Source organism: Pimephales promelas, chromosome 25 (assembly GCF_988280905.1).
Source record: "Pimephales promelas chromosome 25, fPimPro1.hap1.1, whole genome shotgun sequence".
Classification (NCBI taxonomy): Eukaryota; Metazoa; Chordata; class Actinopteri; order Cypriniformes; family Leuciscidae; genus Pimephales; species Pimephales promelas.
The window spans coordinates 23189010-23214014 of NC_142793.1; the positions used below are offsets into that span (position 1 = coordinate 23189010).

Here is a 25005-nt window from a genome sequence, read left to right on the forward strand (position 1 = left end):
ATATAAAAATAATATATGAAATTTATATGAGAAAAAAATATTTCACAATATTACTGTTTTTTTATTTATTTATTTATTTTTATCAAATAATTTCAGCCTTGGATATATATATATATATATATATATATATATATATAGCCTATATATATATAAGTGTGTGTGTGTGTGTGTGTGTGTATTTATGTATGTATATAACCGAAATTGTTCATGTCTAATTGGAACCCAATTATATTTAGAGTGTCGTAAAAAAATCACATGAAATGCTTTTTTATAAATAGGTTGTGAGCTACATTCATATGTGGTTTCAGTCTGACCACTCCAATCGGATTTCGCATGCTTTATGCATAGACAGTTGTATAAGAAGGCTTTATGTCACTTTCTTACGTAAAACGTTTCAGACATGACAGAAATTAGGAAACATGTCTCTAGATATCTCCGCGTCTCTAGACTTTAGAGCGAGGGAACGGGTGTGACTGCTAAAATGCTAACCTCTTTTACTGTCTAGGATGCTAACTCACTTCCCCGCAAAAACTATTGAACCTTTTCACCGTTACTCTCCAGACAGTTCATTTTACTGAAACTGAGCTTATATATATATATATAATTTAAGGTTAAATTTAATTCAAATGAAACTTTGGCCGACCACTTACCAACTACATTTCCCATGAAGCATAGCATGTCGCTTCCGTGACGTCACTATCCACGTGAGCTTCATTCAGCTGAGCGCTGCAAAGATGAATGGCTGGGGTTTGTTTAAAACAATATGTTTAATATATTTTCTGGCTTCAAACGTTATACATGTCTTGTACGTTTGTCTTATGTGTGTTACTCTCTGCTTTTTTGAGTCGATAGCATGCTCGGATACAGCACATCAACCCGGATGAAGCTGTACACACAACTGATGAGACATAAACGCTCATTTAACGCAGTGATGATTTTACCCGAGCCATTGACTGTGCGTTTATATAATAATGCCTGTGTTCGGCAGCCTCTGATCGTGAAACCACTGCATATATTTCTGTAACAGACTGTCCTGGAATGCTTGAGTGCGGGGGTGTCTGTCTGTCCCCTTCACTGCAGGCGCACATCTGACCAGCATATGCATGTCTCACTGCAAATATCACTTATGATGAGAAATAAACCTGATTGCTCATGTTGTTTACAGGGGGTGGAAGATGGAAACGTTGGAAAAATGGAGCAGAGACATCATGGCACCTCATCAGCTGGATAGGAAATATCATTCCAAACAAAATGGTGAGATTTGCTTCCAACCTACCTTTTCAATTTGAGATGAACTGCCTTCCTAAAATGATTTAAATCCACATATCTTTAGATAGAACATATACATATATGCTGCTTCTATGTAAAGATGTGGATTTTAGCTTAAATGTAACTATTACAAGGGTTTAGGCATTACAGGAGCAACCAATGTAAATTAAGTTATATACTATAAAAATAACATTCTTGGACTGTGTACCTTAAAATATAGAAATGATCACCATAGGAGTACAAAAAAAAGTCAATCAGTTACAGTTCATCTTTACACTGTGTTAGGCTTACATATTAGTAGGATTTCAGTATAACATTCAGATTTGAGTTTTTCAAAGAAAGTGTTTGCTTGTTTTATTTCTCCATATCTTTTTAGATTTAAGTATTGAATTAACTGGTACTGTGTACAATTTTCATTGGAGATATTAATTGGTCAGAAGGTGTGGGAAAACAGTACAGCATATTTCCATGTTCATTTTATATTTTAAGACTCTGAATTATTAATGTTTCAAATCATTTAAGTTTAAAAGTTTCGATTTTTGTGATTTGTTGGCCGCTTCCACAGTTATTTTCTAGAGACCATTTGATTAGATTAAACACCCCCGAACGCAAACATGCACTAAAACCACACAACTGCAAATTTGATTTCATAGGATCTTTGCTTTTCTTCACCCTGCTGGTGATTTGTTTCTGGTTCAGACAACATCAGTATTTTATTTTGTTTTATCCAGGCATGATTGCAAAAAATCTACTGAACTCTCTCAAGATTCGCAATCGTTTGCAGCTCCAGCCCATTTCTCGTTCAGCATGTGCCACTGGTAAGTACTACAGTTTGTGTTCATGTGTAACTTTGGATTTTTCAGGACATCATTTCTGTATTGTGCTGCTCGATGTCACTGTCTATCAAATATGTATTTCTGTTAAACATCTTATTGGTATGTTCCATCCATATGGCAATACAATCTTAACAAACGTTATTTAGTATAATGAGAGTAAATTTGACTGCAAATAAATAAAAGAAAGCTTACGAAATAACAAGGGATTTCATATTGAGAATTTATCTTTAAAACAAGAACCCATTGCATATAACTGTTTCATATGTTTGGCGATTATTCATGAGTCTGATTGTCTTTCAGCACTGTCGACTGGTTGTTTTGCTAATGTGCGGATACTTAAAATGTAGTCGCAGCTGGCTACATTTTAAAAGCTAAACTGCTTTTTAGCATTGTGTCATGTAAACAAACATACACAGTAAATTGGCGAAGCAATGACACGATGGAAAGGCTGTCTGAAGTGAGATATGTGGGAGTATTAATGCCTGAGTCGTGTTGTCCTGGATCAAACTCTCAGCTCCATTAATGAGTGTCCTCATTGAATCACACGCTCACTGACGGACAGGTGCCTTATAGGGAGAAACTTACAGGGTTGGTTCACACGATTTAGAAAATTCTGTCATTTACTCACCCTCCTGTTGCTCCAAAACAGGAGGACTTTCGTTCATCTTTGGAACACAAATGAATTTGTGATCTCCATTGACGGCTACATGACTACCATGTTGATGCTTCAAAACGTTCATAAAGAGATCATAGAACTAATAAATATGAATCGAGTGGCTTAGTCCAAATTTTCTAAAGACATGATCGCTTTTATATGATGAATAGATTGAATCTAGGCATTTATTCACATATAAACATTGATCAGCAAACATAAGCTTAACTGAACCTGCTTGATGAGCAAGAACTAACCTCTTGAACAAAGCTCAAACGTGATGCGTAACACGAGAATGAACCTCATTGGTTCTTGCTGAAGCTCAAACGTGCGGCGTAACACGAGACTGAACCTCATTGGGAAATTTGGACTAAACCGCTTGTTACGTTCCAGCCCCCAAAAAGGGAGGGGAACCTGATAACCCTCTGCTCAGACCCACAAATGCCAGCAAAAAAGGAATGGAGTAGAGGTCTGCAAGAAAAGGAGACAAATTCCAAATAACGTACAAACTGTGTTTTTATTTTTGTCACGGTAATAATGTAAATGATAAACAAATTTAAGGGAGAAAGGGGAGAGCTGGACGAACCAAACAAAAATACCCCACCACTAACCTACGCTAATTATACCCATCACCTATCTGGCACACGATCAAGGCGCCCCAACCAAAATTACAGATGGTGGTCCGCCCAGGTCTAACTGGTGTTTATAGACAGAGAAGTATGCCTACGGGTGATGTATACCCCGGGGTAGCTCTAAATCTGCTCCCCCAACTCCCTATAAACAAAGAACAAGAAAAAGAAGTTAACACAAACAATAATAATAATAATAATAATAATTCACGAACAACAAAGCTCAGTCCTGCTGTTCAAGTTCCAAAAGTGGAACACAAAGCTAGAGTTACTAGCTAACAAATCAGATTACAACATTATCAAAAGCATTATCAAATGTTCCAATCCTAATCTCAAATAGACAACAATAAAGTAATCTAATGGCGCTTTTCCACTGCATAGTACGGTACGGTTCGGCCCAGTACGCTTCGACTCGGCGCGGGACAGTTCGGATCGCTTTTCGTTTCCACTGCAGTAGTACCCCTTCAAAGTGTGTGGGACTGATCGTTATTTGCGCGCGCCTCTACTGCCATGACATCATCTTATAAGCGCCACATTTTCAAACCCACAACACAGGAACAATGGAGACTATCGAGGGGATGGTGTTCCTGATTCTCGGTATGTGGTTGTTTTTAACTGCTAGACGGAAAAATGTGTTTAAAACAAGGCTGATGGCAGCAAAACAAAAATACCGCTAAAAAAGTGTCTCGTGTCTCGTGTCGCAAATCCAATGACGCTAGTAGTGACGCTGGTAGTGACGATTCTGTCTGACCAATCAGTGATCTGCAGTGTTTCACGTCACATTTTAGTACCGGTACGGTACGCTTGGAACCTCAACAGACCTGGTACTATTTAAAGCGACCTGAAGCGAACCGTACTGTACCGTACCATGCAGTGGAAAAGCACCACAAGTGAGCCGTACCGAACCGTACCGTACTATGCAGTGGAAAAGCGCCTTAAGTTCCCCAAAAAAGGGATACCAACAGCAGGAACAGAGTGCAAAGCCCAGAGCAGAGAGTGAACACATCCAAAACTAGGCTTTTTAAAGAGCCCAGCCAGCTGCAGCCACTGACGAGTAGGAGGAGTTCCAAGATCCAATCAGTCGTTGAACCACCAATCAGCTGCTGGAATGGTTACAGAGCCATCTTACCTGTAAGAACCACAAACAATGCCAGAAAAGAAAATCACTATAATACGTACCCAGTTCTCTGGGGACGTAACACCGCTCAATTCATAAGGATTAGTTTTATGACCTTTTTGAAGCTTTAAACTGTTAGTTGGAGGGTGTCAATGGTGGGACGGAAATCGATAATATTTAATTAAAATATCTTCATTTGTGTTCCGAAGATAAACGAAAGTATTACGGGTTTGAAACTACTTGAGAGTGAGTAAATGGTGACAGAATTTTCATTTTTGGGAAACCCTGCACATTAATTTTTTTGTTAAAGAACAGTAAAAAACAAAAAACCTCAGTTGCTGTTCATTGATCTCAATTACTCTGTGTATGGAAGGCTCCTGTCCAGACCTGATGAATAGGAACGAGCAGCCCGACTCCCGGCCGCTAGCCATGGCCTTGACGCCCCAGCTACCGCCCAGGACCCATCGGCCCCTCTGTCTCTCGGTGTCCTCCGACAGCAATGGACGCTTTAAAGCTCTGGAGACCCAGGAATGGAAGAACAACCTCAAAGCTCAGGTAGGTGGAAGTACTTTCAAGTCAGCTGCTCGTAACTTGTTGAAACCCTTTCGTAATGGTGTGACCAGGCACGTGCACACATAGACATCAAAGGGGGCTTTTTATTCCTGGAGAGAAAGTGCCCTTTTTTCTGGGGTGCTTTAAGAAAATACATATTACTATTTGCGCACAGTTTCCCTGTCAAACAAATATATTTAATGCATAGTGTATCTAAATATCAGAGTAAACACTCACGCTGCCGTTTGGACTTTGAGCTGAGCGGATAAACAGTCCGTTAGGCGCGTGCTTCACATGAGTTTCGTTGTGCTTTATCACGTTTATCGAACTCTATATTGATATCGAGTATTGACGATTTTGACTCGAACTTGATATCATTTTTCTGACCCATGCTTTTTTGCTTAAAGGTGAAGACCCAAGTTTATGTATGTTTTGTAAAATTCCCTTATCTGTCAAACATTTTTTATTAGATTGTCCTGGACTTAACGCAAGCAGAAGGCTCTTTTATGAAGTTACGTCTTTGAAGGACATATTTAATGAGATTATGCCTGAAAAGGTTCTGGATTTTTTTTATCATAAGTTAATTTAAAAAAAATATATTGTATAATATGACTTCTTGTTTATATTTGTTTTGTTTTTGTTGATATTTGTATTTTTGTAAATTAATTTTTTGCCATGAAAATAGCTCTGACTGCTGACATGAAATAAAATAATCTGATCTGATATAGTTTTATCGCGAAAAATTGTATAGTGATAATGAATGAATGAGCATATCAATTTAAGACGTGGTTAAATGTAATGTATGGCCTTGTTTGGAAAATCCGGACGTTTTTATGAATTTGTATGGCCTAAAATTCTTATTATTAAAATTAATGACTTGCATAGCTACATCAAGAGTCTTTCCCCTGAAGTTTAGACATCTAAATTGGTGAATTTAGAAGAAATCTACAGATGCAAACAGAAACAAACTTGAAATGTGGATTTTGAAGGTTTTATTTGATGATGAGACAGTTTTCCCTCAAATGTGAAGGCCATGTCACCATCAGGTGTATCAAATATGTACTTGATTGACACACTGATTGGCATGGTTTCCTTTGCTGCTCTATATACCTATGAATATGCCATTCAACACAGACCTACCGAGTTTGGCAGCTCAGCCTTCTCTATCAGTGCCTCTAAACACTGGAATTAGAGACATTAGTACATTCAATTGTTTTAAATATAATGTGAAATTATGGTTAAAATCTATACAATCATGTACCCATTGATCATGTGAAACTTGTTGTCTGAGAGGTGATTTGTGTGATGTTTTTATGATATATATGTGTCTGTTGATTGTCAATTGTTCCATGAAGCTTGTGTGATGATGTTTTATATGTGTTGCTGGATTGTTGGTTGTATGTTTTCCTTTCCTGCCCAGGGACTACAGATGAAATTTAGCTTGTAGCTAATTCTGGTATGGCTGCATGCCATACACTGTCCCTGTTAAATAATTATAATAAATAAAATAAATAAATACTAAGGAGACCATGATTTCTGTGTGAACTGAGTATTTTAGTAAGTAGACATCTTTTGAAAATTAAATACTTGTATGAGTTTGAGAAAGATAAAATTAATTACCTTTTTAAATATTTTTAAACAAATATTAGAGTTGTTAATATATCCACAAGTTTCCTACGCCCCATGAGGCCTTGCGTCAAAAGTGGGCGCGACTTCCGGTTCGAAGTAAACAAAGCGCGACTTGACATGCTTGACACTCGTTCATTTAACAGTTGACAGTCATTCAAGTTATAGCGATCCAAACTAGCTAACGATGTGGGAACACAACCTCAACAAAATTAAAAAGGGTGAAGTAACAGTACCTTTACCCTCCGCAGTAGTTGATTGGCAGTATTATAATAACATTATTAATAATCAATACTCATCAAGGCATGGCGACAGACAGTTGTGCGAGCTGACAAACAATTAAAATAAAAAATACACACTTAGTCATTGTGCTTTGGAGTTTATTCAAAATTATAAATGAATGTGCTGCTTGAATACATTAACTGGCACATTTGGTATTCTGTCAAATTCTGTAACATCAGTAGCGAACAGCCAATCACATGCTGATAGATTTTATAGCATATTAAGAATTTAAACAAATGTACACAGGAAGATTCGTCGTCTTTTGGGAGGTGATGGAAACTACAGTCGTTGGCAGGATCACTCTGATTTCGTTTTTAAAACAATCACGTTTAAGCCACTGAATTAGTTTAGTCCGGTTATACGTACAACCGCGAACAGCACATGTTGTCCCTGAGCTCCGTAACGACATCTCTCATAAAGATTTGCGTCTTTAAATAGTAAAATAATTCTCTGAAAAGCAGCTAGCCTCTTCGCTAACTAACACACAAAATACCATTGGAATGCTACTTCCGCCGCCTCACCGGAAGTTTCACCCACTTTATTTTTTACAGGAGCGCCCCTCGGAAACTTGTGGATATACTTTTTTTGTTTAAAAAAAAAATATGAGAAGTGCCCTTTTTTTCCACTTGAGCCCCTGCCCCTCAAAATGTCTGTGCACGTCCCTGGGTGTGACTTTTTTTTTTTTTCGTCAGATGGAGCAGGCCCATAGTGCCGGAGCGGCCAGCAGCACAGGCTCCCTTGAAAGAGCGTCTCTCTTTTGCGCTTCTGGCTCCACCAGCACCAGCTCTGGCCTCTCCAGTCCGGTGGAGCACCTCACCAAGAGCAAGTCCTCTAGTCGCTTTTCACTCTTCTCTCCTCCTTGGAACAGCAGCTCCGAGTCTGACTCTAACCCCCCTTCCCGCTCGGGATCCAAGAAAATGCGCAACTACAGTCGCAGAGCAGTTCCCGGCAGTGCCAAGACGGGCCCAGAGACTCCAGAACCCAAGCAGAGCGTCTCTGAACACTTCCAGTACTCGGATCCGGTTATATCCAAGGTCACAGACTACATTTACGTGGGCAACCTGAACGCGGCTTATAGCGGACGTACGTTGTGCCGAAATAACATCGATAGCATCATCGACATGAGCAGCCTACCTGGGGAGACTTGTTTGAGAGTCATTCCTTGCACTTGTTCAAGGGGCGTCAAGCATAGTTGGTCTCGGCTCAAAGTGGACATGAGCGACCTCCCGGACACCGTCCAAGAAGGCCTCGCCCTCAAGCACCGGTGTTTTGAGGACATCAACGAGTGCATTGATGCCTCCACGGAGAAGAGGAAGCGAGTGTTGGTCCATTGTCGGGATGGTATTTCCCTCGCCCCCACTTGCATTATCCAGTACCTCATGGTCAAACAAAATATGAGGCTTATTGCTGCCTACGAGCTGCTCAGAGCCAAACACCCCATCAACATTCGCGAGTCCCATCAGAACGTTCTGGTAAGTCTCGAAAGAGCGCTGCGACCCGGCGGGAACACGGACCCAGAGTGCTTTAAACAGGCCATCTCCCGCAAAGTGGCTTGGACCTAATAGAGAGCCTTGGGGAACCTCAGTTTTATTTGACCGTTTTTGTAGTTTGTGCTTTTACTTTGTACATTAATTCCTCCGTTAACAGTGAAAGGCAGCTTTTTGGTGTGTTAACTGCGATGGATGTCATGGTGTGAGTGCTATCTGTGAAAATTACTTAAGTTGTTCGGTGGCCATTTTAGAGAAAATATGAGTCATTCGTTTTTACAAACACGCTTTGTGCTGCTGCTAAACAATGGGATTTGTTTGGGAATATCTCTTATTTCTTCTTCTTCTTCACATGGGTAAATAGCCATGCTGTGCAGGTTTATGCTGAGGAAGACTTTTAGTGGGAACTCAGGAGATGAAACGATGTCATATATGACTGCGAAACGTCAAACTGGAGTATTATCAATTCAACATCTCAAACACTTTAACAGATTGAGGACTAAACATGATTAGTCATTGTATCTGGCTGTAAAAAGCACAACCTTGGTTAGCCTCCTTATTCTTTTGAAAATTGGTTGATATTTCGCTATGTTTATCCAGGGTTGAGTAGTCCTCTATGAGGAGTCATTTCATGTACTAAGCTTCTTTTATTAAATGTTTAATTTTCAACATGTTTGATCAAATACTGATTTCAGTGCTTGGATAAAAATGTGAATTTTGCGATTATGTAATTGAATCTGGCCCACTTTGTACCTTTTAGGGAGTCTTGGTATTTGGAAAGTGAGTTGTGGAGCAATGCTCAGTTGCAAAGGCTTGATATTGCACTAACCACAAGGAAATGCACATGTTTGTTGACACATGACTTAGTTTGATTTAATGCAGTGAATATAGATCAAAAATATTTTTATGATAATGTCTATGCTTTGATTGTCGTTCCTGGTTTCTATTGAATTTTTATTTTGCCATTTAAAAAAAACGCAACAACAACCCCTAGCGCATGTATGTCACAGAGACACCTTGGACATTTCATTTAGAGAATAAGAATCCTTTATGTTCCCTGATATAAATTAAACCCAATTTAAATTCCAATGCAACAAATATCTTAGTGTGTAGTGTCACTCTCAGAAAAAAAGGTACAAAAGCTGTCACTGGGGCACTTTTTGTACCCAAAGGCTGCATATTGGTACCTTAGTTGTACATTTAAGCAACTAAAATGTATATATTAACACCTAAAATGTACTTTTAGCACCTAAAATGGACATATTAACACATAAAATGTACATATTAGCACCTAAAATGGACAAAAGTTTACCTTTTGAAAAGGTACAGCCCCAGTGACAGCTTTTGTACCTTTTTTTCTGAGAGTGTATTGTTGATTAGGTTTTCGCATTGTGTGGCCGCTTGCTTCCAGGTTTTGCAACATTTATGGTTTCAAATGTAAGTGAGTCTGCTGGGTATTTAAAAACAAAAAAAAATGTTTTTGTGATATGTGTGTAATGTGTCTTGATGACATACGTCTGCTTCCTGGGAAAACAGCTCTCAAGTATATGACATGGCTTATGCTTGTCAACAGTGATTATTATATTTTGATATTTAGTGTGCAATTTGGTGAAGAAAGACCCTCCTGAGTTTTGGTGCCTTTTGTTTGAACTTTGACCTTGTCCCAGTGTGGTTATTGTGACATTCACACGCGCACACTGTATGCACTCATCAGGCATAGACAAATATGCTGTCTTTATGCTTTGAAATGTTCAGGAAATGCTCCTTGTCGGTTGTAATTTTGTGATGTATGTATGGCAGGGATCAGTTCCATCTGAATAAGCTGTTGTAAAGTTTTCATAGCAGTGCTCACAGTGAATAGTGTCTGTACTTCAATCAGTGTGGTGGTGACGTCAATCAGTGTGTTCATTACCTTCTTCTACGGGCCAGCAATTAGCTTCTAACATTAGCAAAGCTGTATTTCGATTCAAATGGAACTGTTGCTTTATTCTTACTCATTAGCCTATTTAAACACGTTTTTCTTTTGGATGGCTGATCTCACCCTGTATAAAGGTCTAACAATATGAATTCTCAGGTTAACTTTATTGGCCTAGAAGACATTCTCAATGCGTTAGAAACCAGAATAATGTGAGGCAATGTATTTTCTGTATCACGTTTTTGACGAAAATGCATTTGTACTTGTTGATATTAAAGAGAATCTAATGCACTGACTTTCTTGTCATATGTCATTTGTTTGAGTCATGTTAATCCTCTGAATTGTTTTATTTTTCTTTACGCGATCATGCAATTTGAGAATTTACCACTTTTTGAAGAGCTGCAATTACGTAGTGCCTCCCATCTCATACTGTGGGGTTTACTGTAACATTTCAGTAAGTCTAGTCATTGATGATTTCCCCCTCCCGTTTCTGTCAGATACCCCCTGTAGTACCTCTGCATAGGGGTACTGGAGTACTGGCCAGCAGTATATTTTGGAGATTGGAGGTGTGTCCATGTTGCTTTGAGAATGTATTTTCTTTTAACTCTTTGATGTATGGAATATACATTATGTGTGTGAATCATAATGGGTACAATTCCTTGGCAGTATGAGTGCAATGTGTGATGTCAAATCTTGGAGGCTACTCTTACCCTAAAATCCAAAAAAATAAATAAATTCAGTTTTATACACAATTGTTCATATTTAAAAAGGAAAATCATAATTTTTTTTACTTGTTTTTTTTTATAATATTTTTTCTTTTCTTTTTTTGGTGTTTTGAGAAAATTTCAAAAATACAAAAATTTATAATTAGTATTAATGCAATAATTATGACCCCATTGAATATAATAGAAAAAAATGTTTACTTTTTTTTTTTTTTTTTTTTTTAAAGCTGTATTTCATTTTGGAGTCAAGCCTAGGCCTCATAAAAGCAATTTTTGAAATTAGATGGATGCCATCTCGTGGACAATCTTAGCTTTTTAAAAATGCAAAACGCATGTATAATTTGAATTTTTTGGTGTGTTTGTGTATAAAGGTGTGTTTGTGTCTGTTTTGCACTCTTGATGTTTTACAGATTCATTCACCCCTTCACTGTTGTGTGCTTTTTTTCAGGATCGTTGCTGATTTGTAGATTGTACGCACAAAGAAAACTCAGTATTTTCACATTTTTGCCAATTTCCTATTCATTTCCTATGCTCATAAGGTCCTGAGTGTGACTATTTTTTTACGACCACTTAGACTTTTCAAATCCCCAATTTCTTGGCGTGTTTATATACCAAGTACCATTGAAGTCACCAACTTTCGGACCATTCCGATGAAGCTACGATTTTTAACATTTTTTTATTTAAACGCTTCGGGTCATTATTGACCCGAAGAACCCCAGAGGGTTAACGTCGGTTAGGTGACGGGGTATGTTTAGGTCTGGGGTAGGGTTAGGATCCGATAACGTCATCTAACTGACGTTTAAGGGTACCCTAAAAAGGCGGATGTTGACGTATGGTCAAAAGTTGTCCCAAGACGTCATATAACTGAGACTGCGCTAAATGAGAAGGAAATGTAGCTTTGACACATGAGTGAACTGTTTTGGGAGATGTGTGAGCTTTTGCAGGTGTTGTGCCGAGCCATCCACGTTATTTTGGCAAAAGCACCAAAAGTGTTGAGAACGTCCGGTCCGTTTCAAGAAATGAGCCAAAGCTATTGAGAAGGATCCTTGCCATTTTTGTGCCACTGACTCTTTATATGGGAAATGAATTTAGTTTTGAAGCATGAGTGAACTGTTTTGAGCTTTTGCAAATGAGCTAGTCTTGTGCTGAACTGTAAGACTGTTTTGCCAAATGATCTTAGAGGTTTGAGAATGTAATTTCTGTTTCAAGAAATGAGCCAAACCAATGGAGAAAAACCGTAATAAAGAGTCAATTATATTGTATTGATCATTCAGGTAATATTATGAAAGAGTTAGTGAATATCAATTGTATTATTACATTATTAAATGAGAATTTTCTCTTTTCAGTTGACACTAATTTGACAGTTTCTTTAAAGAACGAAATATATATTTTTCCTCTTCATTAGAGAAACCCATCATCTACAGGAAATCATTATTATTCCTTAATTTGCATATTTTCAGATGCTTATCATGCTCTTTGCTTGACAGCTGTGCCAATTACGCCCCTATATTTGAGTGCCTTGGGGTGGACCAGTCCCAGGTACCCATCAGCACCAGAGCAGCTGTTTGGAAACATAAGTACAATCTGTTACGCCTCAAAGTTTCTGTCTTTCTAGACACGCTTTCCTCGGAAAGTCGAGAAACAGAACAAATCGCAGTATTCCTTTGTGCACATTAAATATTTTCAATATTATAGAATATGTAATACAATAGTTTTTATTTTTTGCAAATGCATTTTTTATTAACTAAGCAAACTGTTAATGAACGCTGCCTTGTGTGTGGGCTTCAGTTTGTTAGATTAAAAATAAATTGCACAATCTAAAGAGGAGTTATTTATATGGACGGGGTTCGGGTGGAGGTGAGGGATTTGATATTGTGTTTCAGGTGTGTGTGTTTTCTATTGGTTCTCTGAATGGATCTACTACCATAAAAAGAGAGATGGGATTTCCTTGGTCATGGGGGAATACAATATATAGTTCTGATGATGCCCGCTCCCTGCAGAGACCCAGTTCTTCCTCCATTCGTCTGCGTGTGCCTCAGCTCAAAGGTGAGATGCTGCTTTCTCTATTTCATTATCTTATTGGTAATGTTGTAACAGCATCTGTGTGAATCTTGACCAACTGCACAGTATACATTTTTGCCATTGACAGATTTAATATTTTAACCAAATTAAGCAATTTGTGATGCATTTGAAAGGTGTTTATTTTTTATTGTTTCAGTTATAAGCACAAATTGAGATACGTAGTTTGTGCATGATATCATTTTTCAGAGCATTTAAGAAATGTTTGTTCAGACTTGGATAGATTTGTTGGGAAATCAACAACCTGGTTTTATTTTGTTTTATTGGTATTTGTCATGGAACATTAAATCTGTATTCTTGTTGGGAATCTGAAAAAACTGCTACTGAAAAATCGCTATGTATTTTGACACACACTTGGTCGATGAAAGATAATGTGTTGATTTGAGATTTTGAAACTTGATTCGTTGCGGCTGTTAGGACTAGAGGGTGATATGCCAATGTTTATCTTGCTGTCAAGACCAAATCTTAAAATAAATAACTAACACTTCAGCTGGCGAGTCTAAAATGAACCTTAGGGATCCCTTTGGTGCTTTAGACAATGATGCTATGGCTTAAATCTGGGGTATTAGCATTGTTCAAATGTAAAGGACTTTACTACATATTTACTCACATTATCACAATGGTACTCATTGTCATACTTAGATTCTAAGAGTAATCCCGACACAGATAGACAGTTGCTCCGTTTTTAACTAATTATTATATACTTGTTATCCTATTAGGGACATTTATTTTGTAAATATTAAATGAAATTTAATGTACACATTTATTTAAACTATAATATAATATATGTGAGTTAGTAAATTATAGAATTTTCATCCAGTGGGGAAAAAAAGTCATTTATTTCATTGGAAATAAATTAATTTTAATCATTTGCTTAGGCTCAGCCTTTAATAAATGGAAATTAAAACCACAAGAAAGGGGTTTAAGTGGAAAAAGTTGATGTCATGATTTGAACATTGCGTTGGATCAGTTGCAGATGATTGGAAGGGAAGGAATGGAGGCGGGGTCAAGGTTTTGATGATCACCCAGAAACAGGCTTAGCACAGAAGATCTCAGGAGATGGAAAACTTATACCTTCTGCCCAAAAATAGCAGATGATTCACTTTGGACCAGAAGACTCCACCACTGCCTTACCGTATTTGAACACAATGATGATTATATTATAAATGTCAGGGTTATGTTTAAGTCTGCTCAGTTTCATTGTGTTTTGCTTTCGTTTCGTCTGTGTTCCTGGTGATTAGTTCCTCACCTGTTCTAAGCTCTGTTGATTAATCTGTCTGTGAATTTAAACACTTACTTTCCTCTGTTCATTGTTCCCGTCCATTGTAAATATTCTGAACAATGCTTTGGTGGACACACAGCCTTAGTTCTGTTGATTAATCAGTGTAACAAGGTTTGTTTATTAGGGAAGAAGGAGGCAGGTGAACTGGTGAGCGATCAACTCGCTCCATTCCCACGGCTCTCAGCCCACCCTGCGCGTCACACTCTGCATTTAAACCCTTAGTGACCTGTGTTCATTGTCCCATGTCATTTGTGTTGAAGTAGTTGTTTTGTTTCCTGTATTATCATGCTGTTTGGCAAATTAAGACTTTTGTTATTGCATTTTATGCACCGTGTGATTCTTACAGCTAATATAACTTTACTATCAAAAATACGGTAGTAGCGTTATTGGTCTTACAGACTTAACTTAAAATTTACAGTAATAAACTGTATTTCATTATCTCAGATAATTTATCTGATATATTGTTAATATACCAACCCATTGAAGTATTGATATCTGATTTGTACCATTGTAATACATTGACAACCAATTCACACAAACATTACACACCACCATGGTAACATGAAATTTAAAAAAAAAAAATGCAATAAACATTCATTTAACCACAGTAAATGTAATATAAAACCCATTTATATTTATTAAAATATAAATGTACAAAAAAAGAAAAGAAAATTATGAGGAATAATAGTTATTTCAACAAAAATTCATAAAAAGTGAAGTGTCACACAGGGAATTGTGGGAATGTCAATTTACGTTTTTTCACTGTAAATTATACAATGAGTTGTTCTTTTTAACTTTAAAAAACTGTACATTTTATGGTTTTTAACAGTAAAATTATATCACAGTTATATATAGTACATAAGCTTTCTGTTAACCAATTTTTACAGTTTAAATTACAATTATTTTCTTTTACAGTAGTTGTTATATTGAACAATCGTATTAAAGTGAATGAATCAATAATTGAATAAATGATGAGAAAAGAATAAAAATGTGCATGCATTCATGTTTTTTTATTATTAAACCATACAAACTTAAACATTAACAAAGCACATTTTAAATAGTCCATGCACAGTCCTTTTTCCTTGCTGATAAAAATAGTCATTATTAATTTAATTACACACTGTAATTTGACCAGCGCTTTATTAATTGTAAAGTGTGTATTATTTCACAGGGGGCTAAGAGTAAAATTCAGGCAAGATGTCGGAGTAAGTAACTATTCTTAATTCCCCTTTTTAGATGATCATAATCTTTGTTTGCTGTGGTAGCATATTTTTACGTTTGTGTTTGTTGAGTATAAAATAATAGTGTCTTATGGTTGTTAGTTATTGCTTTACACAATGTTTTTGACTGATCTCACATTTTCAAAACACCGCAGGAAAAAGATGTCCTCGAGTCGCAAGCACCATCTAAAGGTACAGTGTGATTTCAAATAAAACTAATTTTTTATTGACAATTCATGATTATTAATGACACCCTGCCTCTCTGTGTCCCAGAGCTTGATGCTTGCTATCGCTAAAGGTTTACTGGAACAGGAAGAAAAGGACATAGAGGCGGAGAGGAAGAGATACATGTCAGAAACCTGCCAGCCTCTGTCTCTACCTGGATCCATGCAGGCATTACAGGTATAATAATAAATAATCCATAAATATGTGCTTGACATCTTAGAGGACATTTAATGAAAGTGGATAAAATAAAACAAATTGTTCATAGGAATTGTGCAGGGAGCTTCACCACAAAATTGATGTAACCGACGAGGAGAGATATGACCTGGAAATGAAAGTCAATAAGTGTGCAAAGGAGGTAAGATGTCATCTAAATTATATTACAATCCAATCTGTGGTTTATCTTGTAGTTTCTATGTCGGTAACCCTCACTAACTGATTGTAGATCGAGGACCTGAACATCAAAGTTATTGACCTGAAGGGCAAGTTCAAGAAACCCGTGCTGAGGAAAGTGCGCATGTCTGCCGATCAGATGCTTGGGGCTCTTCTGGGCTCCAAACACAAGGTGTCCCTGGATCTGAGAGCCAACCTGAAACAAGTCAAGAAGGAGGTCAAAGAGGAGGTGAGCAGTTCATGTTACTGCTTTGTCTAAAAGAGTTTTGAACTAAGATGTTGATCTGGGGTGGTGATGGCGCAGTGGATAAGACGCATGCCTTTGGTGTGAGAGACCCGGGTTCAAATCCACTGTGAGACACCAATGTGTCCCTGAGCAAGGCACTTAACCCCTAGTTGCTCCAGAGGCGTGCGACCTCTGATATATATAGCAATTGTAAGTCGCTTTGGATAAAAGCGTCAGCTAAATGAAGAAATATAAATCTTTTGGCTCACTGACTAAATCTTGTTTATCTTTACTCATACTAGGATAAGGAACTGCGTGACGTTGGAGACTGGCGTAAGAACATTGAAGACAAGTCTGGCATGGATGGCAGGAAGAAGATGTTTGAAACTGAGGCTTAAATATAGTTGTACTTTTTTAAGGCTTAATTTAAGTTTTTGTTTTTTTGAAGTTCAATGTGCTGCTCAATCATGATGGGCCTTGTCTTAAATGTGCGAGAAACTGTTCTTTAAACACATCCATTTACATTTGCTATATTGTGGGAGAGTAAATGTGGTCACTTTTCAATATTGGACCTGAAATGTGCATTCTCAACCATGTATCGATGTCTTACACACTCATTAAAACGTTTAAGCAGGAATGATGGTCTGTGTTTATTTTGATCCATAAACCACTTTATAACCAGTTTTGTTTAAATACTATTTCTTCACCAATCTGTGGAACAAGTAGGTATTTATTGTCAGTTTGTATTATTGGTTAATGAGTAAGTAAAAGGTTATAACATACTTTTTATTATGATTAAATATAACAGGTAACAGTGACGCCTTCCTGGCACCTGTGAGAAACAGATATCCAGAAACACAGATGATGCTGAACACACAAACATAAGGTAAATCGCATTATGAAATGCATTCTTTATTTATGGATGGATAGATAGATAGATAGATAGATAGATAGATAGATAGATAGATAGATAGATAGATGGATGGATGGATGGATGGATGGATGGATGGATATGGACAGATAGATACATGTGGATAGATATGGATAGATAGATATGGATAGGAGGATAGATAGATAAATATAGATGGATGGATGGATAGATAGATGATTAATAGATGGATAGACAGATATAGATAGATAGATGGATGGATAGATAGATGATGGATAGATAGATGGATGGATAGATGGATAGATAGATATATATGGATAGATAGATATAGATAGATGGATGGATTGATGGATAGATTGATATATATGGATAGATGGATAGATAGATGGATGGATGGATGGATAGATAGATAGATATGGATGGATATAGATAGATAGATAAAGATAGAAATGGATGGATATAGATAGATAAAGATAGAAATGGATGGATGGATGGATATGGACAGATATGGATAGATATGGACAGATAGATAGATATGGATCGATAGATACGGATGGATGGATGGATGGATAGATAGATGAATAGATGGATATGGATAGATGGATATGGATAGATATATATGGATGGATGGATGGATGGAAAGATAGATAGATAGATGGATATGGATAGATATGGATGGATGGATGGATAGATAGATGGATGGATAGATAGATAGATAGATAGATAGATAGATAGATAGATAGATAGATAGATAGAAACAATGGATGGATGGATATAAATGATTATGAATCAAATATGTCTTTGTGAGAAAGTCATTCTTAGAATAAAAGAATAACTACCTTGAAGGACAGGATATTTATACTGAAGGCACAGCGAAGGAGGGATCGTGCCGTATTTCATGACCTTGTCAGCTCATTGGTTTGGTAGGTAATCCACTTCCATAAAGAGAAACCATGGATTTGCAGAGAGATCAGAGAATGCAATATATATCTCCCTTGCATGTCTGCTCTCTGTGTCTCGGTTTGACAACCATCTGTCCCTAGAAGACGTTCCTCTGTTCTTCGAGAAGGGTGAGAGCAGTTCCCTCGGTTCATTGTCTTTCATTTTTTTGTAGATATTTGTTAGAAGTTGTAAAATGTAGTTTGTGGGATTGATAATAGATGTGATGGAGGAGGTTGTCATGGGGATTGGTTCTTCTTTTTAGTTTGCTATGTTAAGAAGGCATCTGCAAAGATCATGTATGTACTGTATACGTAGATTCTGTGTTGCACTGTTGTTTGGATAGTTTTGTAGCTATTGGGCATTTAGACCAAGTTGATTTTTGAATTATTTGTGAAAATATCTTCAAATAGTCGTCATAACATTTTATGATCATTATTGGCGATTTTAGATTTCTTAAATGGCGTTATTGGCGTTTCTTGTTTTTTGATTTTAACTGAAGTCTTTCCTTCTGGAAACACAATGCTAAAAAGAAGAGAAATCGTTTGAAGGGGGAAGTCAGGTTTGATATACTGTCTGCTGATGTCAGTTTACTGCCATTTGAAAGTGAACACCGACATGAGCATAAATATGAGACTGATCCTTAAGTCTTACTCCACCTGTCAACACTTTCTTGTGGTCCTCCTTAGCAACAACTGATCTACGATGCTGTCTTCGTATAATCTTTTGAATCTGAAAGACAATGCGGTCTATTCACAAAGACTTAGTAATTCTTGTACATTGTGTAATGGTTTAAAATGCCTTAACCATCTGGAAGCTCTGGAATATGCATATTTTTCCTCAGAGAATTGATTAGTCTTGACTTTTAAGAGTTCTTAAGTTGTTCTTTTACTAAACCCTCACACAAGAAGACACTTAATGCATTTAGACTATGATCTATTCTGCCATATGCTTTTGCAAAATGCGTCCTCATTCACCTTAAGGCTACTTAGAATAGTCCTTCTTCAAATAGATAAATATGTGACCTGACTGTTGTCTTCACAGCTTTCTAAGTATGTCATTGAGGCATTAAGTGTCCATTTAAGTGTACCAAATAAGTCAATCGGTTTGTCATCGGTTAGCCAGTTAGTCCCGTCTGTCTCTCAGAGGAGGAGTATATTAAGAAAGACATTTGAGACAGTTGTTTAGCTGGGAATAAAGGAGAGCTGTGTTGTCATATCTTTGACATCCCAGAGATGCTCTTGAGTATGGGGCTGTGTTTGCAGCTGATGTTCTGGCCTTGAGATCATATTGCAGTGACCTCCTAGAGAAAATCCTCTCGGATGAGTCAAAGAGGCTAGGGGACCATGTGGTGACATTAAGGGTAATGCAAAAAAAGCTCATATGATCAGAATGTCAATGGCTGGGTTTCTCAAATCCATCTCTGGATGGCCGCTGGCCTGCAGAGTTTAAATCATCAAACCCTGATCTAACTCAACCTGTAACCCTAAATACATTGATTATCGTGTTCAGGTGTCTTTGATTAAGGCTGGAGATCAACTCTGCTGGGCAGTGGCTCTCCAGGAACCCCGGTCTATGAATAGAGTGCCGAAGTTACGACGTGACTCTGTAGGACAAAATGCGGAAGTGAGTTAGCATTTTAGCATTACGGTTCCCTCGCTCGAAAGCCTATGGGATTTTTGAATGGGTTTTTGCTAAATCACCTGAAATAAGGTCTGTGGTGTACAAAGCCTCTAAATATTTTCACGTTTTGATCTATGACATAGAACACACAGTTATAACCTGCTTATGTTTTTTTTAAACTTTATTGTGTCTGATTGTGTTTTTTAAAATCTTTATATAGGCTTCAAAATGTATAAATTTTGGATGAACTTGTAAAGATTATCTTGCTAGACAAAACGTTTAAGGGTCACAACCCTTTGTTAAACACAGATCTTATTTTTTGTGATTTTCCAAAAGCCTATGGGGAAAATGCATTGCTTTTCGACCGAGGGAACCCATGCGGCGCTAGCTTCCGAGTTGTCCTGCAAAGTGACGTCATCACTTCGGCACTCTATTTGGTGCATCATGTCCACTTGCAGTGGTTGCTGAAAGGTTGTAGGTTCAAACTCTGCTAGAAACGAGCCTTGGGCTTTAATGAATCCTTAACCTGAGGTTGTTGGACAGATATACTTGGTGTTGATGGGGGGGGTGATGCTTTAATTGATCAGTGCTGTCGACAGTTTAAATTTCTCATCACTGCTGCTCCACCATGACAGTGGAAGACAGTTTGTACGAATGCATGCTATAGAGCCCTTTGTGGCAATGTTGCTTGTGTACCAAGAAACATTTGTGTTCTCATACTTGCGTAAAGTGTATTTTTTGGCTTCTAATGCATTTCTCTTTTCTCTTCCTGTCAAAGTTGTAAAGAACACTCTCCAAAATGTCTGAGTAAGTATACAATCCATTCATTATTTTGAAGAATATACCAGTGCCTGTTCTTTACCAGGAAACGCAAAGTTTCTCAGAGGAAACGGAAAAGATAAACCAGCTTTAGTAAAGAATGCAAATATTTTATGTTTTCAATGGCTAACATTCTATCAATATAAAAAAAATTCTTAATCAGAAACTAAAGGCTGGAACGCACTAGTGACGTTTGCACAGATTTTTGGCTTGATTTGCAGTCTGGGTGAGACTGTCCTTGTTGATGAAAGTCTACATGTATTGGGAAGTCATAGTTGATGGATCGCATAGTGTGTGTTGTTGGGAGTGGAAAGATCTTGGATCTACTGACGAAGCACAAATAAAAGAACACAGACGCAGCCTGGTCATTTTCATAATGACCAACGTACTCGAACCAAAAGCTATTTGAGCTGCTCTTGGTAAAGACATGATTTTTAGGGGTTAAATAATGGTGCAAATACTAGTAGATTGACTAGTGCAAACTTTAGTAAATCACCTTGCATGATTCTTTAAAATACTCTCCTCCCAGGGAAGAGTCTATAGAGTCCAAGGGAAACTTCTTTAAAGGCATATGCAATAAGGTCAGCCTCAAAAATAGCTGTGTTGTGTCTTTTTTCGCAGATTTTTCTCTTTAGTAAATCCTGATGGTAGTTTTTAACGCCAAAAGAGGGTTTGCATTGGCGGAAGCTGTTAGTAAATCTGTCCCACATTTTCATGGATCTCCTAACATGTTTCTGTGCGAGTTTGAAAGACTTGAAAGTCTGGTAGCGTGTAAGTCGTTTAGTATATAATGCCCAGTTTTTCTCTGTGGCCATTTACAAAGTCAGCAAGTGTGTGATGCCTAGTGTTTTAAGATCTGTTCAGATTTTAAACGTCATCTAGTGGATTCTAGCCTTAAGAATTTTATGCGAGGCAAAGCACAGTGTCAGAATGTAGGACACATTTTAACATGACACCCCATCAGCAATGCATGTTTCGAGAAACAATTAAAACTGCATTCTGTGTGGATGGGCTCTAAGGCTAAAAATGTTTTAAAAAGGGTTCTGTTTTGCTCCTGAATTAATTTTTATGAACTTATTGTATTGTGTAGAACAAGTGGTAATTTGTCTATGTAAATGGCACAATACAGAGGTGAATATCCTAATGTAAAATATGTCCCTATTTCTCCTCTTCATTAGAAAACGAATGTCTAGTAGTAAAAAACACAGCCTGAAGGTAAGAGCTTGTGTTTTATCAGTTGAACCAAACCAACAATTTAAACCAACCATTAAACATTGTAAGAATACTAAGATTCTCAATTAATCACATTTTCTTGTAGAGCTTGATGCTCGTGGTTGCAAAAGACTTGCTAGAAGCGGAGAAAATCGAGAAGGAGGACGAGAGGATAAGATACATGGAAGAACATTGTCCTCCGTTTTCATGTCCAAGCTCCAAAGAAGAACTACAGGTCCAATCTGGTTATCTTTACTTCTAGAAGGTTTTAAGTTCAAAGCTTTAGCGTGAATTTTATTCTGCCAACAGGCGCTCTGCAAAGAGTTACATGAAAAAATCGATGTTATTGATGAGGAGAGATATATTCTTGAGCACAAAGCCATCATGGTCGTTAATGAGGTAAGATGTTTCTTGTGCATCTTCTATGTGGTCCATCGTCGATGTGGTCAGCTGTGAGATTATTTGTGTGTTTTAGGTCAAAGACTTAAATATCAAGATCGTTGACCTGAAAGGCAAGTTCAAGAAGCCTCCTTTGAAGAAAGTGCGCATGTCTGCTGACGCCATGCTTCAGGCTCTTCTGGGCTCCAAGCACAAGGTCTCCATGGATCTGAGAGCCAACCTGAAACAAGTCAAGAAGGAGGTCAAAGAGGAGGTGACTACAAAAGAGGACCACATTTTCATTTTTAGGTGATCAGACAACTTCCAGGTCACTGAAAACCCCCTTTTTTTTTACAGGATAAGGAACTGCGTGATGTTGGAGACTGGCGTAAGAACATTGAGGATAAGGCTGGTATGGGTGGCAGGAAGAAGATGTTTGAAACTGAATCTTGAAGACATTTATGAGTAATCCGCTGTGATCATTTCAAGACTTGGATCTAAATAAAATGATAATATAGTCCATTGAAATACCACACATTGACTGTCTGCCAGAATCATACGTTTTCTAAATAAACAACCCAACTATAATAATTGTTGCTCTGTGCTTTCTTTTAATTTTCTTTTTTTTATAATTTAGCCATCACTGTAATCTTAAATTTCTTTAATTAACATGGAATCAAAACACTTTTTACTTTTTAGTAGACAAAAGACTATAGCTTAACGCAAATTAAACATCTGTGAATGTTGTTAAAAATAAAATTGTATTTACTAAATTTTTTCAGTTTCAGTTGACCAAGCCCTCACATTTTTCCATCTTCAAACCACCTGATACCAGTTTTACTGGTATTTATCTCAAAGTCCCACCAAGCATTATTTTATATGAAAGAAGCAATAAGGTTTAATTTTGACTTTACACACAGAACTGTTTCTAAACTCTTATTCAGTATAACTAACTCCAATTCTAAACCAACTGCTGCTTGTTGTTTCATCATCAAGGTAAGATTCCTTCCTTTTTAAATAAATAAATACAAAGTTCTGTCATGAATCTCTAGATGACACAGGCTGATCGGTCAAAAAAATCTTTCAAGAAGATTGGAGAAACTTATTTTGTCGCACACAAAAAAAACCCGGCAGTGTTACCCCTTTCGTTTTGTTTTTTTTTGTGTGGAAAAATAAGTTTCTCCAATCTTCTTGAAACTCTGGATTCCGATAGAGGGCCATGGGACTTAGACCTGAGCGCCAAAATGGAGGCTCTAGACTCTTCCAGAGCTGAGATATTGAGATATTTATAGAGCCTCCATTTTTGCACTCAGGTCTAAGTCCCATGGCCCTCTATCAGAATCCAGAGTTTCAAGAAGATTGGAGAAACTTATTTTTTCGCACAAAAAAAAAAACAAAAAACGAAAGGGGTAACACTGTCGGTTTTTTTTTTTGGTGCGAAAAAATAAGTTTCTCCAATCTTCTTGAAACCCTGGATTCTGATAGAGGGCCATGGGACATAGACCTGAGTGCAAAAATGGAGGCTCTAAACCCTTCCAGAGTTGAGATATTGAGATCCCACGTAGCATATATGCCATTATAAATATCTCAGTGTAACGGAGGCCAGCTAGTAGTTGCTGTGCGAGTAAACCTCACTCCCCTGATCTCAATAGGCGCTCTAGCGACAGACACTAGAGGCTGCAGTCTTTAGCCTCCTTGTTAGAGTACCTGACTCTCACGCTGGAGACCCGGGTTCGAGACCCGCTCAAAGCGGGTCGAGTGGGACCCGGGTGGAGGGGTTACATCAGCTCTGGAAGGGTCTTGAGCCTCCATTTTGGCACTCAGGTCTAAGTCCCATGGCCCTCTATAAGAGTCCAGAGTTTCAAGAAGATTGGAGAAACTTATTTTTTCGTACAAAAAAAAACCCGAAAGGGGTAACACTGTCGTTTTTTTTTGGTGCGAAAAAATAAGGTTCTCCAATCTTCTCAAAACTCTGGATTCTGATAGAGGGCCATGAGCAGGTCCAAGCGGGTCTCGTACCCGGGTCTCTGGCGTGAGAGTCAGGCACTCTAACAAGGAGGCTAAGGACTGCAGCCTCTAGAGTCTGTCGCTAGAGTGCCTATTGAGATAAGGGGAGTGAGGTTTACTCGCACAGCAACTACTAGCTGGCTCCCCTGATCTAAATAGGCACTCTAGCGACAGACTCTAGAGGCTGCAGTCCTTAGCCTCCTTGTTAGAGTGCCTGACTCTCACGCCAGAGACCCGGGTTCGAGACCCGCTCGGACCCGCTCATGGCCCTCTATCAGAATCCAGAGTTTTGAGAAGATTGGAGAAACTTCATTTTTCACCCGAAAAAAACCCCCGAAAGGGGTACCACTGTCGTTTTTTTTTTTCGGGTCGAAATTTTGAGATTCAATATCTCAGCTCTGGAAGGGTCTAGAGCCTCAATTTTTGCACTCAGGTTTAAGTCTCATGGCCCTCTATCAGAATCAAGAGTTTTGAGAAGATTGGAGAAACTTAATTTTTCGCCTGAAATAAAAAAAACGAAAGGGGTACCACTGTCATTTTTTTTTTTTTGGGTCGAATTTTTCAGTTTCGATTTCTCAGCTCTGGAAGGGTCTAGAGCCTCCATTTTTGCACTCAGGTGTAAGTCTCAG

The 25005-nt window shown here is 37.8% G+C and overlaps 3 protein-coding genes across 4 annotated transcripts; all 3 read left to right on the forward strand.

Moving 5' to 3' along the window:
• The first annotated feature begins 625 nt into the window (after window positions 1–625).
• On the forward strand, window positions 626–10660 carry LOC120460160 (uncharacterized). Its single transcript, XM_039647807.2, has 5 exons — window positions 626–747; window positions 1166–1254; window positions 2001–2087; window positions 4877–5058; window positions 7656–10660. Exons 2-5 carry the CDS (start codon window positions 1176–1178, stop codon window positions 8523–8525), a joined length of 1218 nt encoding a protein of 405 aa, XP_039503741.1. The 5' UTR covers window positions 626–747; window positions 1166–1175; the 3' UTR covers window positions 8526–10660.
• A 4953-nt stretch (window positions 10661–15613) lies between these two features.
• tnni2a.1 (troponin I type 2a (skeletal, fast), tandem duplicate 1) lies at window positions 15614–17146 on the forward strand. The gene is made up of 6 exons (XM_039648002.2): window positions 15614–15653; window positions 15824–15860; window positions 15942–16070; window positions 16159–16248; window positions 16336–16512; window positions 16812–17146. The coding sequence occupies exons 1-6, from the start codon at window positions 15646–15648 to the stop codon at window positions 16905–16907; spliced, it is 537 nt and encodes a 178-aa protein (XP_039503936.2). The 5' UTR covers window positions 15614–15645; the 3' UTR covers window positions 16908–17146.
• A 1249-nt stretch (window positions 17147–18395) lies between these two features.
• tnni2a.2 (troponin I type 2a (skeletal, fast), tandem duplicate 2) lies at window positions 18396–22952 on the forward strand. Of its 2 annotated transcripts, XM_039648003.2 has the most exons (7): window positions 18396–18468; window positions 20739–20767; window positions 21958–21994; window positions 22098–22226; window positions 22301–22390; window positions 22467–22643; window positions 22727–22952. In XM_039648003.2, exons 2-7 carry the CDS (start codon window positions 20760–20762, stop codon window positions 22820–22822), a joined length of 537 nt encoding a protein of 178 aa, XP_039503937.1. In that variant the 5' UTR covers window positions 18396–18468; window positions 20739–20759; the 3' UTR covers window positions 22823–22952. The 2 variants fall into 2 exon arrangements, with proteins under 2 accessions (XP_039503937.1, XP_088984047.1); XM_089127921.1 differs by lacking the exon at window positions 18396–18468 and having other exon boundaries at window positions 20635–20767; window positions 22727–22949.
• Window positions 22953–25005: the final 2053 nt, after the last annotated feature.